This window comes from Mastacembelus armatus, chromosome 11 (assembly GCF_900324485.2).
Source record: "Mastacembelus armatus chromosome 11, fMasArm1.2, whole genome shotgun sequence".
In the NCBI taxonomy this organism is placed as follows: Eukaryota; Metazoa; Chordata; class Actinopteri; order Synbranchiformes; family Mastacembelidae; genus Mastacembelus; species Mastacembelus armatus.
In genome coordinates this window covers 19,722,697-19,739,912 of record NC_046643.1, presented here as the reverse complement: position 1 = coordinate 19,739,912, position 17,216 = coordinate 19,722,697, and the positions used below count along the sequence as shown (strand labels likewise).

Genomic DNA, 17,216 nt, shown 5'->3' with positions numbered 1-17,216 from the left:
AGATGATATTTAGAACAAGTGTAACACAAACACTGGGACCTGCTGTTAATGCAGAATTCTATGTTTATTAGAAAGTTTTTCAACAAACATATTTTACAGAGGAACTGCACAATTACTACAAAACGCAGCTGATCCCAGGGGAGTGAAATCACGTTTGCAGGTGTTTGCAGTGTTTCCCGGGCGGGACGCCTTCGCTCCTCTGGGTACATCATCAGATTGTCACTGCGAGGAAACAGCAGCCGTCATCTTGGATTAAAAAGTCTGCTGGTTGTTAGCAGGGGACCCAAGATGACGGCTCCAACATACACATAACTCTGGATATGTGCAGCGCCCACCCCCACCAGAGAGAAGAAAAAATATAGGCTGTACAGCAACTCTCCATCCTAATGTGTTAAACTATGAAATATAAATAAATGTACACGTCAATCTTCTGTCTAAATAAATGCAGGGCTCTCAAAGACAATAAAAATATATCTGTTATCCTATAGTCTTATTTTATTGTCAATATTCATGTGTTCTTTCTTTTTTTGTCAAGACTCTATGTGTTTAACTGACTTTCACAATAAGAGCATATTTTCTGCTCTGTTATCCTTTTGAATAATGTGCTATTTTTTTATGCTTTTATTTTTGAATCATTGTTTTGGTAACAATAAAATGCCGGTGACACAGCAGGATGCACCGTGCACAGTTTACCTGACAACATTTATACAACGGGACTCATTCGCAGCCTCGTGTACTTTGCATACAAGAATCAGGAAGAAGAAGAAGAAGAAGAAGAGAGGGAGCTCCAGACGACTTTACGTTACGACCTTTTCTCCTTCTTTCCTCATCTTCCTCTCTTCTTCTTCCTTCTCCTCATCCTCTTCTTCTTCTTCTCCCAGCATTGTCCTCTGCCAGGACGCCTCAGTTCCACAGTTTGAGACAGCTGTCCCAGGATCCTGTGCAGACGCCCATTCCATCAAGAGGGACGCCGGTGCAGCTCACCCTGTTGTCATGGCCGGACAGCACACCTGGAGGAGGAGAGAGGAGAGAGGAGAGAGGAGAGGAGAGAGGAGTGGAGAGAGGAGAGAGGACAGGACAGACCTTTAATGGCCCAGTCAATCTCTGATAAATGTTGTTTTTTTATCAGGTTAACACAAAACCTACAGGCGTGTTAGTGAAACTGATCAAAACCTATTTTTAATATCATCCAGGATTCTTTCTGTGCATCATGAGCTGCATCTGGACACATCCAAAAATACTGAATATTTTTTTTACACTGCTTTTGTTCCATCTACTGTGCTGCTGGACAATAAAGTCCTAGATTATAAAAGCAATTTTAAAACATCTCAGGACAGAGAGGGATTACATGGCTCTGATTATTTCCTTTAAAAGCATCAGCATCCTGAAATATTAACCTCCACTCTGAAGTCTCCACAAACCATTTATTACTCTGATATTATAACTAGTGACACCTATGATGTTCATTTTTCACAAACCCTCAATTGTAAAATGCTGAATAGAAAAAAAAAAAAAAAACCCTCACCAACTTTCTCTCCCTTCAGCGAGTCCCAGATGTGGCAGTTGAAGTCGTCGTAGCCGGCGAAGATAAGGCGGCCGGAGTTGGACAGAGCCACAGACGTGACGCCGGCGTTCAGGCTGGCGTCCTGGTAGGTGATCACCTCCTGGTCGGAGCGCAGGTCGTACATCTTGCAGGAACAGTCATCGGAGCCTGTGATGATCACGTGTCCGTTGGGGAAGAACTGAGGAAGAGTGAAGGCCGTTGATGAGAAAACAGAACTGTTTGGCTAATTAGACATTTAACACCGAGCTGAAACAAACGTCATGGACCGCTCACTGGTGAGAGTCCACAATCAGGCCCTGCTCAGGTCCAAACAGTTTGGGTTTCAGCTGCCAATATTCAAACAACCCAGGCCAAAGCAGAGACAGCTATGGGGTCCTTTCATAACCCCATTCATGAAGCGAGAACTGAGCCGTAGTCACATTAGTTGGACTAAGGTTGTACTTTAGGGCCTGCATTGTCAGTACAGTCTACTGGAATAGTTTGTTTTTATTTAGAAATCAGGTCAATACTTCAGCTTATAATCTGTAATTTTAACACTGGGTGCACTCGGTTTAGTTTTGTTGTACGTCGGAGTGGGGGCTGACAGTGTGATGGTTTGCAGGATCCTCACAGAGATGGCGTTGATGTCGCTGGTGTGTCCAGAGAAGGTCTGCTTGCAGGTCCCTTCCCTCAGGTCCCACAGCTTGGCCAGGGAGTCACAGGCTCCAGAGATGAAGGTGTTCATGTCTGGGGAGAGAGCCAGGGACATGCAGTCTCCAATGTGGTTGGTGAAGATGGTCTTCTGCTTGCCAGTTTCCAGGTCCCACAGACAGCTGGAGAGGGAAGAGGTGGAGAAAGATGGAGGCATGAACAGTGAAACATAGAGGAGCAAAGTGCAAAGAAAAGGAAGAACTGGGCTCTGGATCAGGTCTAACTATCACCTGGTCTGTGTTCAGATGTGGCTGCTTTGGATTAAGTTTTTTTTTTTTGTGAAACTCTAATAATAAATCCAGTTCTGAGTCTGCATCGGGACCAAAACTATGAAAGTGTGAAGGCCTTCTCGTTCTAGGCAAACATACAGTTTTATTGTGGAGTTTCATGAAAAAGTCCAGCAGCTCCAAGATCGTGTTTAGGTGCTGCACTGAAGCTCAGCCAGTGAGAGAGTCATCAAACAAACAAGAACGAGCTGCTGGAAAATCAGGGGAAATTCACAAAGATGGAACTGACCAGGTGGTGTCACCAGAGGCTGTCAGGATCTCAGAGTCGCTAAGGAAACGGCAGCAGGACAGGTAACCTGTGTGGCAGAGAAACAGTCAGACATTGACGTTCTCAGTTTGGTTTCACCACAGCCAGCGAGTGTCCTCCTCACCTGTGTGAGCGTCCAGCTCCCTGAGGGTCTTGGGACTGGCCGACTTGATGTTGTAGACTGTGCAGATGTTGTCCAGACCACCACTGGCCACCAGGTTACCAGAGGGGGCGAAGGCGACGCTCATCACCCAGGCTGACTTTAGTGGGACGGCGACCAACTGGGAAGTGGAAATTTAGTTCAGTGCTGATTTACAATCAGGTTTGGTCTTTGGTGGTTTATTGTTTCAGTGCTGGTGGTTGATATGTTCTGCAGGTGTTTCAATCTGGACTTATTGCTGCTATAAATGTACAGTATCAGTCAAAGATCCTACTGGTACTTGAACGCCTCACAGGCTCAGTCCAACTAGAAAACTGAACTAAAGCAGAGAAAGTCACATCTTCTTGCTGACCATCATCTTATACATTTGTTTTCTTTGTGAGGACACACTCTAACCATTGTCTCTGTACCAGCACCACAGAGAAAAACTGCTCTTGGTGGATTTTGTGACTCTGGTTTTAAAGATGGAGAAGGTGCATGATGTTACCTTGTTCCCAGTGAAGCAGTCCCAGATCAGAAGCTTTCCATCCTGTGACGCACTGACCATCTGTCTGTGGTAGAGACGAGAGAGAAGCCCAGCAGGAATCAAACATCTAGTATTTTCAGATCTGTTGCAGCCATCATCATCATCATCATCATCATCATCATCATCATCATCATCATCATCATCATCATCATCATCATCATCAAACTACTCATTGTTTATAATCAAAGAATCACCAGTTCCCTTTTTCTTCTTTTAAATCTGCGAACTATCTTGTTAAAACAGTGGCTCATTGTCACACTTGAATAAAAACACGTGAACTTTTCCAAACATGACGACTGAAACTGTCTTGAGAACTTTAAAAATGCTCACCTGGAGTCAGCTGACCAGTGCATGGAGTAGATCTTGGCCAGGTGTCCCTTGAGCGTCTTCCTGAGCTTCAGCTGGATTCGTCCCACTGAGGCGACGCCCCCTGCTGCTGATGACATGGTGCTGTCATTCACAGCTTTACGGGCATTCTGGTGGAGAGGAGCAACAGGAGAAGAAGAGCAAAGTAACATCCAGTTAGACGGTTCCCAGTTTTCTTCCAGATCCTTTTAGCTTCCAGCTGCAACCAGCTGCACCTAAAACTCATCGGACAGTAGGAGGTTATAATAATAGTGAGTGTGCAGCCTGTAGATTCTGCAGTTATAGTAACAGCAATAGTAAGAGTATGAGTAAATGTGGTCACAGAGTTTTAGAAAATTAAGGAATTCACATATTCTTGTTTCTTTCTCCTGAAAAATCCCCACAGCGTCACCTGGAAACAGCTGCCAGTCTTTACTGTACGTTTCACCTGCAGGAAGGACTCACCTCAATCTTTGTACGGAGGCCATCGCACTCCTTTTTCAGCGCATCCATTTCAGCTTTCTCCGCTGCCATGGCGACGGTTGCTAGGGGCAGTTACAGGCGGAAAAGGAAGCTGTGGCTGATGCAGGGAGAGGAGAGAAGGGAAGAAGCGGGAATGAGAACAAAGACAAAAAATGTTTGTTTGTCATGTTGGGAGTGATAAGGTTAAACAACGTGCACGCATTTGTACTGTGCACGTTTGCATTTAACGATCAGATCAAGTGAAAACATGTCACGTCTGCTCATGAACCATTTGAATTATCTGATGTTCACACAAGTCAGCACAACAAGTACTAGAGGAATTTAATGCCTTTGAAGAATGAGGAGAAAATCCCTGTGCCTCCCTGCATTACAGCACAAAGACCCACTGACCCATCTGCACATCACTCACTGACCCTGATACCTCGATCTGGAACACCATCAAGCTGTTACAGCATCAAGTCCGGGCCAAAGATTGAAGATATGGAAGAAAGTATGTAGAGAAAAACACAAGCAAAAGAGAAGGAATAAAGGAAAAAGGTAAATGATGTAGAATTTATGGAGGAGAAAAAGGAGCAAAACCCAAATTTAGAGTTTTTCTGAGGTACAAAATACACGTGCAGCATGTGACTGTATCAGTAAACGACTGAGGTCAATTCAAAATCAGTCTAAAATCCAGATAACAAACCTAAACTACCCTCAGTCCAGTGTATGAGCCTAATGCCCTGTAATAGGATCCTCATACTATTACATCCGTGAAAGTCCTCCTCAAATGGAGAAAACAGAATTGTTCAAGCACAGCCACTGCATGGCTGTCTGTTATTGTGTGACACATCACTGACGAAATGTTTAATCGATTCAGGGAAAAACTAACTAGAAGAAAAATCAACAATGTGAATATTTTTATGGCAAACCCACAAATATCTTGAACAATAAGGCAGAACATCAGGATGTGGCCTACGTTCAGGGTGCTGGTTTAAGCCCTTGACAGGATGCAGGGTGGGGCAGTGGTGGCGGTGGTGGGTCACTACAGGGGTTTAAATCCTGGCAGGAGATCTTAGGGGAAGCTTTACGGCTCAAATCTACTGTCATCCGATTACTGACTGCTCTTTAGAGAGCAGGGAGGCCAAAGTGGAAGGTGGGCTGGGAGGAGGATCGTTCACGTCACTCAGCTCCTCCTGTACGGTCGAAGGAAATGATGGCGTGTTTGTGATCCAACACATAATCTGCCGTATACTTCATGAAACCCTTTTCCTCGTGTGAAACATGTTCCATAGATAAAAAAGACCAGCAAAGTTCAAATCTGTGTAGCAGGAACGCTAACAGTATCGACTGAGCAGCAGAGAAACCTGCAGACAAGGTGGACTGGATGAGGTGTGACCTTGTGAGCCAGATCAGACTGCAGCTTAGTGCTGCCACACCTGAGGAACCAATCCTCTTTGGGAGCTTCTCTCCAGTCCAAAGATCACCTTCAGATGCTTTAAGGAATCACTGCACTGGATCTTTCCAAAAAATTCCTACTGAAAAACCAAGAAAGGATCGGGAGTCCGTCTTGCAGGAAAAATTAGTTGAATTTGATGAAACAATTCAGAAATGGACACTGGAGGAAAGTTCATGTGTTTCCAGAAACCACTGCGAATGTATAAAATGCAGCTGCAGCCATGTGCTGCAAGTCCTGCTCATAAACAAGTGAGCAATTTAGTTCTTCTGCTGCACAGTGAAGCAAAAGTCCATCAGAGGAACCACCTGAAAACCATGCAAGAATGAAGAAACTCACCTTTCCACACACAATGTGGCTCCTTCTGCTTTTCTTCCTCCAGACAGTTCCCCTTTTTTAGAATCCACAGGCCCAGGGTCCACAACCTGCTGCTCTGATGCTCTCCCCTGGCTGACTGCTCCTAACTCACTCGTGAAAAACTCTCTCTTTGTCTCTCCCTTCCTCTGCAGTGAAGAACAGGTGAGGATTGGAGGGGATGAAGGAGATAAGGGATGAAAGGATAAAGCTCAGAGATGGAAACAGGGAAGGAGAGAAAGACAGGGAGAGAGAGGGAACACGGTGAGAGGAGGCAGGTAAACCAATTGGAGGGAGAAAATCAGGTTATGAGGTCAAAGGACGAGAGCAGGTGAAGAAATGAAAGAACGAGGCAGGAGGAGAAGGGGAACAGGTGGGGATGAAATGTGAGAATATGAGAGCGGAGAAAAAAGATTGTGAGTGCAAAGGAATTACACATGTCGCATAGAAAACAATCACCGCAGGAAGGAAACCGACAGAGTAGTCAGGCACATAATTAAACAGGAAAGAAAATGATCCTGTTTTATGAAAGTATCAAATCAAATAAATCATCAGCATCATATTTGTTTTTCCAGGATATAGACATCAGCAGTGTCCTGGTGGGGTGACACTGTGTGCTGATTCCTGGCATTGCAGGGTGCAGGAGGGGGGCTGGATAGTCTGGGGCGGAGGGCGACAGGGGTGAATTGGTTTGCAGGAGCTAATGAGCTGAGCCCAGTTAATCAGGGTCTAATGGGATATCCGGGGTCTGCCAATCTCATTAGGGAATTAGAGCAGGTCAGGCTAAACATGCGTCAGACATGGAAGCACGGATCAAGAGTCAGACGAGTTTCTGCTCAAAATGAGACCTAAAGAATTAGTTTAAATAAATGTTTAAATGTTCAGGGCATGTGACGACATAAATGTTTAAGCGAAAATCAAACGCTGAGAGACAGGAAGTCAGAGAGGGGGGCAGGGAGGCTTTGGGTCGAGCCTCGACAAGAAGGAGAGCAGGTATTGGTCTTCCATGATCGAGGATCCTGTTTGGTCCAGCCCCTTCACATCATGTAATCTCACTTGTAGCTGGACTCTCATTTGGTTCTACCAGACAGATGGGTGGTGGGGATCTCCACAGGGGTAACAATGAACATATGAGCTGATTCTGGTTTTCTATAGATTCCACAGGAGACCTGAAGAGTCTTATTGGTCAAGGTTCTCATCAGCTGATGGGTTTTATTCATTTGCCATGAAAATATAAAAGATCATCAAAAATATTATCAAGCTACTAACTTCAGTCTCAAGAAAGACTTGAAATGGTCAAGACGCTGAGTGGAAACAAGTATAATATTAAATATGTTTAATAATAAATGTGAGATGTTCATCTCAGGCTCAGGTAACGTAGTTTAGTCGCTGCGCTGCAGCTCTAAGCCATAAGTCCTGTCCTCATTGATTCAGTACTGTGCTAATCCACTGTTTGCCCTCATGCATCATGGGCTAAGCTTCACCTTGGGCCTTGGCTTTTTTATAGTAATTGATGCAACAGGTTTTGGCTCAGGCCTGGTGACATCACACTGTATCATCAGTGTTACACAGTCCTGACTGGCTGGGTGCTTCGTCTATCAGATCAATAAACCACGTGTCCACTGGAGCAAAGCACTTCCCCTGATGCTAACGTTTGTTTTAACAATACAAGTTGTGTTAAATAGTATTTTGTACCTGCACACACACTCTACTCTCTTGTATTGCAGGTCATCAGGCTGTATCCTGGTCATGTGTGTGTGTTTGCGTTTTTATTAACCTGGCTCCCTCACTTGGTTTAATGAAACTGACACTTCTCTGGTTTGTCAACATGTCAACTATTCTGCTGTTCAAGGCTCCTGGAACTGAAAACTTCAATCCGCCTTCACTTCCTCTCGGTTTGTTGCTTGATTTGTGGATGGAGACGTTGTTACACAGCGTTAGTGCGGATCTTGAGCGTTTCTCCATCCCTCAGTATGTCTCAGCCTGTAATCCGGGCTAATGAGCTGTGACAGAAGCTGACTAGCTGACTTCCTGATGACTCGCTGTGGTAACAAGCTCAGGGGGGATGCAGCAGCACAAACCGCCTCCACCTTCAGCAGAAAGCTACAATGAAAAGCCAGAAACACTGAATTACAGTATTTCTATGTTTAAGGCTTGTTTCTGTTGTTTAACTTGACATTATACAGTATTTGATTTGAGACAAATCTTTTCAGAGTACATGTACATACAGTATCTGTGTTTTGTAATTTGATCTTTTGTCTTGGACAGTAGACGGAAAAGAAACAATCAGAAGATAAACACAAGTTGTTTTCATTTTGTTTTTAAATGGACACTTTCCATTTTAGACAAATAAATTCACCTGCTGATCCTGTGAAGTTTTTACTTCTATGGAGCAAAACCTTCTGCAGTTTGTAAAGTGAAAGACATATTTACAGTGAGACGTATCTCTGCTGTGGCCCCATAGTCACAGTGCCACCTGCTGGGCTGCAGCAATGTTTTGCTTTGTCACTGAGCTACGTACAAACAGCAGCAAACAGAAAATACTGAAACAGTATTTGGTGTGATGGTGTTTTACCTTTAAACCAGCAGCAGTTTTCCTCCTTCTCACTTTCACACCTGCCCCAGTTTTTCTGTGGATTGTCTCAGTATCTCCTGTCTCCCAGACTGACTCTGTGATGCTGAGTTCAGGCTCCTTCTTGTCTCTGAACATAAATCTTTTAAAGTCACATTTTTGGCCACTTGGGACCAGAACACACCACTGACGTAAACACACCACTGACATATCACCTTCAAAAGTCAGTAAAGCTGTTAGAAAACTGTGCACAACCAGCAGCTACAGAGCAAACAGGCATCTGTTTGGTACGAAGATAAGGAATAAAGCAAATGTAAGCACATAAAACACATAGATATATTTCTAAAAGTGCAAAGAAACCTGGGGAAAGTTTGAAGAGGTATTCAGATACAAAAAAATTTGTTTATTTACAATATCTGCAGGACACATTTCTGCATAATTTCACATCTTCACTTAATGCTGATTTTAAAACGAATCAATCAACTACAAAAATCACAGACTAAACTTTTCATCTCCAGCATATTTCACCGGATTATCGATGACACATGACAGACCATGGTGGCATCTCAACATTTTGAAACAGAATCACGTAAATGATGGCATTTTATGTGCTTTAAATCACAGACACACAGAAACAAAAGCCAGTAACATGTTTGGTCACATTAAGCTGTAGAAGCACTACAGTTCTCCTCCAAAGTCCCCCCCCCGTGTCGCAGGGTCGTGGACCTCTCACTGTGGGTTGGTGCCCATCTCTTTCTCACAGATGAAGGGCAGGGTCATTGAGCAAGGCGCGTCGTACCAGCTCCGAATAGCCACTCGCTCCAGGACAGTGGTTTTCACGATGTAGCCGCAGTCCTCATTGATGTGGTTATTGGGCTCGCCGACCTCCCAGAAACTACAGAAACATGGAGAAAAACCATGTTGGTAAAAAAAAAACACAGAATCTCCAGGAATCAAGTCCAGATTGGAGGTCAATTAAAAAAATGTGGCTAATAATTATAATTCAGGGTTTTAATATCATGTGATTTAAATTTAATGAATAATAATAATAATAAAGAATTAAATAAAATAATTACTGCACCCTTTAACAAAACAAGACAATCTTTGAGTCTTTTGTCTCACTGACAGGTCCCAGGTTACTGAGAGAACTAATCAGATGTGTGATCGATCACCCGAAACAGTTTCAATAACTACACCACATCCTGTCTCATGTGGAGCCATCCAGAAACGATTTCAAACGAAAACCAGTGATTCAGAGAAGAGTCAGTCAGTTGATAAACACAAAAGCTGCAGACGATGTAAAAAGCTGTTACCGTCAACGTGATATTACTGAAAAACATCTCAGCAGAGCCGAGTCAGAACCACATGACAACAAAACATAGAAGATTTCAGCAGGAAAAGAGGAAGGGAAGAAATGAGCAGGCACAAAATAAGGAATTACAAGAATTACTCATCAACTCATATTTTCAAGATGAGGAAGAGAAATCAGATGGTTAGTAGAAAAATTGTCGAATTGGCAAATGAAGGAAAAGATCAATTTGGCCTCTTGTGTGTTTGTGTTTCCTTCAGACAAGCTTTTCTCATTTGCAGATGTGAAGGTCCACGGAAAGAGGACGTTTAACAATTTTGATGCAACATGTGAAATCACAAGCTATCACAGCAGCTAAAGACAAACTATAAGATGAACCAAAGCAGAACTGATCTTTTCCACACTTCCCTCTCAGCTCCTGGTACATTCATGTCATCAGAGGTCAGAGCTCAGGGCCACCTGCAGTGCAGTGATCTGTGGCCGCCACGTGACCGAGCTGCTGTTTGTCCTCCAGCTGTTATCTCACATCTGGAACCTGTAACTCTTTAGTGACTGCCTCTGTTTAGAGCAGCTATACACCTTCATTAGTGTTTTACTGTGCTAATCACCAATAAACACTTAAGGTCCAGCTGAGCGTCATTATTTTACAGGTACTTGTAAAGTCAATGTAGAACATGAATGTTCCACGGTGCTCTATCTGATAATTGGTGGACTAACATTGTTGGACTGACAAACACAAACTAAAACCCTTCCAGCTGTGCTGCCAGCGTGGATAAAAATAAGGCAGACTGGCTGCAAACCCACAGCACTGTTAAAAAAAGTGGACTTTCCAGGAACCAAAGCCTGTGGCAAAGTCAGCAGGTGTAGTCAATGTTCAACAGAGGGAAAAGTCCACGTGCTGTTTGTGTGTCAGAGACCGAGCCTGGAGCCAGAAGAGACTTTCAAATGGTATCAGAGCTCCTGCTGAAAAACTATTACTGAATCTCCAGCACATTTCATGCCCCGTCTTGTACTTCAGAAACATTTGGTTTATTGTTGGTTTATTGTGCACTTTCCTGCGTGTTTTCAGGTCTACCTGATTGTGATTAGTTGTCTTCAGATATTCCCATATGGACAGTTTTCCCTTAGAATTAAATTATCTGCATGTTTTGCTCTGTGCGCACTTATTAAACAATAAGAGTCAATATTTTATGTCTAGTGTGCACTTTGGTTAAGAGGCAGGGGAAGTGAAAAAAGTGAACCTACCCTCCGACCAGCGGAGTACCATCCACCCATTTCCACTGATCCTCTGTGTGCTCATCAGTGATGCCAAACCAGTAGGAATTCCAGTGACCTCTGGGAAGAAGATCCCACAGAAACGTCTGCGAGGAAACACACAGGGATAGATAACGGGTCACCCACTGCTTTTGCAGCCAGATGTTTTAGGAAGCCAGATAATTGTGAGCTGTTTCTCGGGATCTTCCTGCTGTGACCGCACAGATTGTACCTGCTCCTCGGCTGTGTGGATGATAGCCAGGTGACCTCCGTGGGTCTGGCAGAAACTCTGACTATCCTCCCAGTCATGCCGGATGGTGGAGATGAAGTAACAGCTGTTGTTGAAGAGACGCCAGTCGGAACTGCAGACGATAGGGCTGGGGATCGGGGGAGCCTTCGTCGTGGGTTTGATCACACAAGGAGCTGATGAATGACACACACACACAGACTGATGAGAATTTACTTTACAAAACAAAAAACTGACAGTAAGCCCAGTTAGGTTGGTCTGAACTCCACTGTATGGTCTTATTTTCAGATCGATATACCCCGTCATTATCAAGAGTCATTGTAGCTGCAGCCGAACAGGGCACTGCAGTCAAACCAGTGGTTCACCTTTAGTGGCAGCCAGTTTGACCTGCAGCTCGTCCTTCTCTTTCTGCAGCTGCTGTTTCTCCTCCTGCAGCTTGTGGATGGTGGCGGTCAGAAGTGACACATTCACATCCTGCCCCTGGTGCTGCGAATCTGAGGCCAAATTCCCACCACCCTGAGGTTTGTTCTTATCTGTGGGAAACGTGGAAGGTACAACAACTTAAACAGTATTGTGGAAGAACATCAGAAGTGAAGCCAGAGTCCAGCTGAGGGTGAAGGGAACGTAGGTCTCACCGCTGGTGTTTACCAGGTGTAATGGAAATAGTGGTTCTGGCACAGTGACTCCACAGGGTTTTATTTACACAATATTTCAGTCTCACATGAGCCTTCATCAGGTCACACATAATCTCACAGTCTCATTCACTCCACTCTATATGCAACCACCCATCTGTCCATTATCCAGTGACAACTGCAAATACAAGTCCTCATACTTTGGTGTTAGTTTACTGATGGGTCTGTGCACCCAGTGTTGTACGATATGAGTAAAACCCCTGGCTATGGAGCACAGGCACTACTTTTATTTGGCTGTTTCTGGAATAACTCTGTACCCAGGTGATGTATAATTATGTCTTAACATTTATCACGTTTATGCACCTCGACAAATTTGATCAGCAGCTAAACAATTTGTCTTGAGGCCAGTTATCACCTTTAAAATCATCTTCACAGTCAGTTGGCATCACTTCAGAAGGTCAATAAAAGCAGAAGCAGTTTTCCTGCCTCCTGACTGTGCTGTTACAACACGCAGACTGCTGGATCCTCTTTTCTCACCTTAAACTGTTCAGACAGCAGTTTTCACTTAGTGCCTGAGTTTTCCTAGAGATCAGTGATGTTTGTCATTATTGGTAAAAAAAAAAGCAGACTCATGTAAATATATAATCATTCCTACCTTTCTTAAAAAAAGCCAACGTGCAGCTGTTTTATCTTCAACTGCAGCGTTGTTGCTTTACGTGTATCAGTATGTACGTGCACTCACAGTGTGCAGTGATGGCTATGATGGAGATCAGCAGGACGGCGCACAGCGCAGCCAGGCAGATGGTGGCGAGGCGGTAGGGTCCGGGGCCTCTCAGACTCTGGGTCACTCTGACTGCGCAGACTGGGTGAGCTGGAAGAAATATTAAAGGGACACCTCCATATAAACTACAACTAATGATTTTGCTTATTGAACGGAAAACATTCAATAGCAAACATTTGAAAATATAATATCACTTTTTCTCACAGACCAAAACTTTCATGGTAAAAACAACAGTTGGTTGCAGCTCTATTATAGACAGTAAGGTAAAATCTCTTAGGGTAGACTAACTGTGTTGTGGTCTACACAACAAAAGGGAAAAAACAGCACATGCATAATAAGAACACAATCTGTCACTTGACCAGTGAGTCCTGAAGTGTTGGACGTACAAACGTTGATGGCTAATTATAATTATAGCAACAATAACTGGCAGACTGAGAATCAAAAGATGTTTCATTAAGGCTTAATTATATTTTAACTTTAACTTCGACATGACAGAATTATTCATTTCTAATTATCACCTTCCTGTTCAGGGACTTTATTCTGATAAGACTCCCTTAATGTTTCTAGTTTCACCTTTAGCTGTCATTAGTGTTTACATTTGTCTTGTTAGTCTCCAGATGCGTGTGTGTGTGTGTGTGTGTGTGTGTGTGGTTGTTAAAGTTGTTAAATAAATAGTGTGTAGTACTTCTCGTGTTGTCTGTGTCCTTCTGCATCCTTGAACCCTGCCAGAACCCAAAACTCCTAAACTATTCATTAAGACATTGATTAGGGTTCTACGAATTGGTTCTTAAGTTAAAACGACAGACTAAAGAAATGAAGAGACTGTGGTTACATAACGCAGCTTGACCAGTGTGGCTCAGTTTGTTATCACAAAAGGAGAAAACAAAGCACTGGTTTTAATGTCACCGTCAGATTGGACCAGAGTCTGACAGGTGCGCTCAGTGCGCGTCCTTACCTCCGTGTGCCACACCTGTCCCGTGGCTGTGGTCGTCGTCTATCAATTTGTAGTACATCCCCTCAGTGGCCTGGGCGCTGCTGGGGCTCGACATCTTGGCGGAGGAAGAGAAAAAAGTTTCAGTGACACAGCGGATCCCAAACTTTAACTCCAAGCTCTGGAGCTCTGGACTGACGCGCACCCCCCGCCTGTTTCAGCCATTTATAAACTGACCAGGACCTCACGCTAAATATGATGCATTCCGGACTTCTTCTTCTCCTTTGGGCTGCTCCCTTCAGGGGTCGCCACAGCGAATCATCTGTGGAATAAACATTTAACCCTATCCTCTGTTTTCAGCACAGGCTCAGCCATGTCAGACAAATGCCATCAAATGTGGTGCAGACATGATGAATCCTAAGGTCTTTGGACTTCCTGTCACTTTTCCTTCAGCACAACCATGTGGATGGAATTTTTTAACATTATCTGCTCAGCATGGTGATGTTAGCATCTAGCTCCAAGCAGCACTGTGCCAACACACACACACACACACACACACACACCTTTCAATAACCATTATCACCCATTATCATGGCCAGAAATATGGTTCTGTTCTGTCTTGTGAGCAGCACGGTGGGTTAGTGGTTAGCACTGTTGCCTCACAGCAAGAAGGTTCCTGGTTTGAAACCCATCAGGGGCCTTTCTGTGTGGAGTCTGCATGTTCTCCCTGTGCTTGTGTGGGTTTTCTCCAGGTACTCTGGTTTCCTCCCACAGTCCAAAAACATGTATGTCAGGTTGATTGGTGACTCTAAATTGCCCATAGGAGTGAGTGTGAGTGTGTGAGGTTGTTTGTCTCTATGTGGCCCTGTGATGGACTGGGGACCTGTCCAGGGTGGACCCCTGCCTTTCACCCAGAGAGAGCTGGGATAGGCTCCAGCAGGTCCCTGGGACCCTGGTTTAGGACTAAGGGGGTACAGATGTTGGATGGGTGGATGGATGGATGGATGGATGGATGGCTGGATGGATGGATGGATGGATGGGTGGATGGGTTCTCTCCTGTGCCTTCCAGTTCATCATCCATTAATGTGCAGCTGTGGTACGTAGCTGACCTCTAGTGAGAGATGTCAAATAGTCGTTTTAGTGCTTAAAAAGAAAAAACCAGGAACTATCTGTGTTCCTTATTGTAACGTCAGTGAAGAACTGGAAACACGTCCCAGTAAGTGACATTATCAGCCCACGTATGCAGATTAGAATTGTTATTAACAAACTGACCACATTCTGCATCCTTGGTGGAGACGTGCACATTTAGGAAGTGTGTTTTGGACTCTGGATGTGAAAGAAATTCCAGTGCCATGTATGGACGGCAGGTCATGAGTCCAAAGGTTCAGTAGCTGATGTTTCCCACAGTCTCTCGTCAGCTCCCAGCTGCTCAGGGCTTTTGTCTCACAAAAGAGCTTAACACCGCTAGTAGTTGTGTTGTGCACCAAAAGCTACAGGAGGTATCTTATTATATCTGCTTGTACTCTTTATTGTTTATCTGTGCACACACAATCATAGGAGAGGAGCCACTGACTAACTGCTAACTGGGCACTCATGCAATGAAGGAAATATCATTCACACAGTCTTGACCTTGTTTCTACCTGCAGATCCGGTCTCAGATGTGACCATCAGGGCCAACGTGTCAGAGTTTAACAGCACGGTTCTCACCTGCTGTGCCAAAGGCTCGTTCCTCAGGTTCTCCTGGACCAGCGGCACTACATGCATAACGGTGGACGACGCACGATTCACCACTACAGAGGTGAGACTTCATGTGTGTGTTGAATACACCAGACGTCAATTTGAACTGGACCACGCTGAAAGAGAGAAACACCACACATTAGTTATAAATGTGGATTGTTTTCTCACATCATTGTCATTTAAGCAGCTATTTATTCACTCTCCTAACCATTCCAGTGCATAACGTTCACTGCAGGAAGAAACATCCGGTGCACCGACAATCAGTCGTATTCAGGCCTCAGACCTGGTTGGTCCCTGGAGGTGAAGAGGAGTGCCCCCTTCAACCTCACCGTCATCTGTGAGTACAGCTGCCATAGCAGGGCTTTGAAATAACGATAAAAGACCTGGATGTTCAGACTGTACGATGGAAAATAGAAAACATACCTGCCTTCTTGGGAAACAGACTAAAGCAGAGGAAAACTCAAGTCCTATCTGATCAAAAAATTCATTTCCTAAACCTCAGCCCTGCTGGTGTCGTCAGTGCTCCCCCGTCAAACATGCAATTGCACTTCTGGACCAGAAGATGTCGCCATTAAATCATTTTTTCAGTGTTGAAAGCTGTTCACTAAAATCAATGCCTTTTACAGCTCCTTCAACCCCAGCTCCACCTGTGCTGACAACACCACCTTCAGCTACACCTGGTAGGTTGAAAACCTAATTTTGGTATTCACATATTCAATGTTACCTAAAGTCCCTGAGAAATAATCCAATAGAAACAATACAAGTTAAAAAAGCGAATGAAAAAAACAGAAAAGTTATTGTCAGTGTCACCTCATGTCTGTGAAAATGTCAGGTGCTGGTAACCCAGCGGCAGACAGCTACACCTGGTACAGGAGGACTGAGTCCAGCTCCCGGGTGCAGGTGGGCTCAGGACAAGTGCTGTCCTTACCTTCCCTGGAACTGTCTCAGGCTGGACTCGACCTGTGCCAGGCCAGGAGCCTGTTGGGAAAAAACAACAAGTGATTTGCTGGTGGTGGTGGATGTTTCAGAAAGTGAGTGTGGAAGGGAATAAATTAGAGAGGAGGACCACTGTAGGAAAAAGTGATGATAGTAGAAAACATGTTAATAAAATAATGACAAATATTTAATAGGACATTTTCTAAATTGAATTTTTAAAAAAAAGACATCACAATATATATCAATGTGCTTCCCTGTCTCCCACAGGACAACAGGAAGAAGAGGAAGGTGAAATAAGAGCAACATCCTCACATGCTACCACAATGTTTTTAAATAAAGGTTTGAAGCTTGTATTGTTGACTTTGTGAGGACGAGTCTCAGCTTTAACCCAAAAGATAGTTTGAAGATTAAGACTTTAGTTTTTAAGGTCATGTTTCATATTCCATCCATTATCTAATGCCTACTGCTGCTCTGCAGGGTTGAGAGGGGACCATTAGGGTCATCTCAGGACATATCCTTTGTTAGCAGATGGAGTTCACTCAGTTTTCATGGATTTGTTCAAGTCCCAAAAATGTTCACAGGTCAAAGGTCACAAAACGTCTTTTGTCAACGGACCTTGGTTGGCTCCTTTCGATTTCTTTATTAAAAAACATGGAATTATTATGGATTATGAATAGATGGTGACAAGCTTTGATATAAGGAATTTGATTTCCATCATGATTATTT

General features: G+C 44.0%; 2 protein-coding genes across 2 annotated transcripts; both read right to left on the bottom strand.

The window, feature by feature from the left end:
• Positions 1 to 903: 903 nt before the first annotated feature.
• On the bottom strand, positions 904 to 6,097 carry gnb3b (guanine nucleotide binding protein (G protein), beta polypeptide 3b). The gene is made up of 9 exons (XM_026301066.1): positions 6,077 to 6,097; positions 4,285 to 4,399; positions 3,805 to 3,950; positions 3,436 to 3,499; positions 2,913 to 3,069; positions 2,771 to 2,837; positions 2,175 to 2,376; positions 1,526 to 1,742; positions 904 to 1,010 (listed from the first exon to the last, which is right to left on the bottom strand). Exons 2-9 carry the CDS (start codon positions 4,351 to 4,353, stop codon positions 904 to 906), a joined length of 1,029 nt encoding a protein of 342 aa, XP_026156851.1. The 5' UTR covers positions 4,354 to 4,399; positions 6,077 to 6,097.
• Positions 6,098 to 9,045: 2,948 nt separating this feature from the next.
• LOC113126865 (C-type lectin domain family 4 member D-like) lies at positions 9,046 to 14,350 on the bottom strand. Its single transcript, XM_026301067.2, has 6 exons — positions 13,842 to 14,350; positions 12,848 to 12,976; positions 11,839 to 12,006; positions 11,459 to 11,649; positions 11,218 to 11,333; positions 9,046 to 9,558 (listed from the first exon to the last, which is right to left on the bottom strand). Exons 1-6 carry the CDS (start codon positions 13,933 to 13,935, stop codon positions 9,393 to 9,395), a joined length of 864 nt encoding a protein of 287 aa, XP_026156852.1. The 5' UTR covers positions 13,936 to 14,350; the 3' UTR covers positions 9,046 to 9,392.
• Positions 14,351 to 17,216: the final 2,866 nt, after the last annotated feature.

Coding starts and splice junctions, on each gene's coding strand:
- gnb3b (XM_026301066.1), bottom strand. CDS start 4,353: ATGGCAGCGGAGAAAGCTGAAATGGATGCGCTGAAAAAGGAGTGCGAT. Junction 3,951..4,284: donor GCCTCCGTACAAAGATTGAG/GTGAGTCCTTCC, acceptor CCTCTCCACCAG/AATGCCCGTAAAGCTGTGAA. Junction 3,070..3,435: donor ACTGCTTCACTGGGAACAAG/GTAACATCATGC, acceptor TCCACTTCCCAG/TTGGTCGCCGTCCCACTAAA.
- LOC113126865 (XM_026301067.2), bottom strand. CDS start 13,935: ATGTCGAGCCCCAGCAGCGCCCAGGCCACTGAGGGGATGTACTACAAA. Junction 12,007..12,847: donor CATAGCCATCACTGCACACT/GTGAGTGCACGT, acceptor CGTTTCCCACAG/ATAAGAACAAACCTCAGGGT. Junction 11,650..11,838: donor CAAACTGGCTGCCACTAAAG/GTGAACCACTGG, acceptor GTCATTCATCAG/CTCCTTGTGTGATCAAACCC.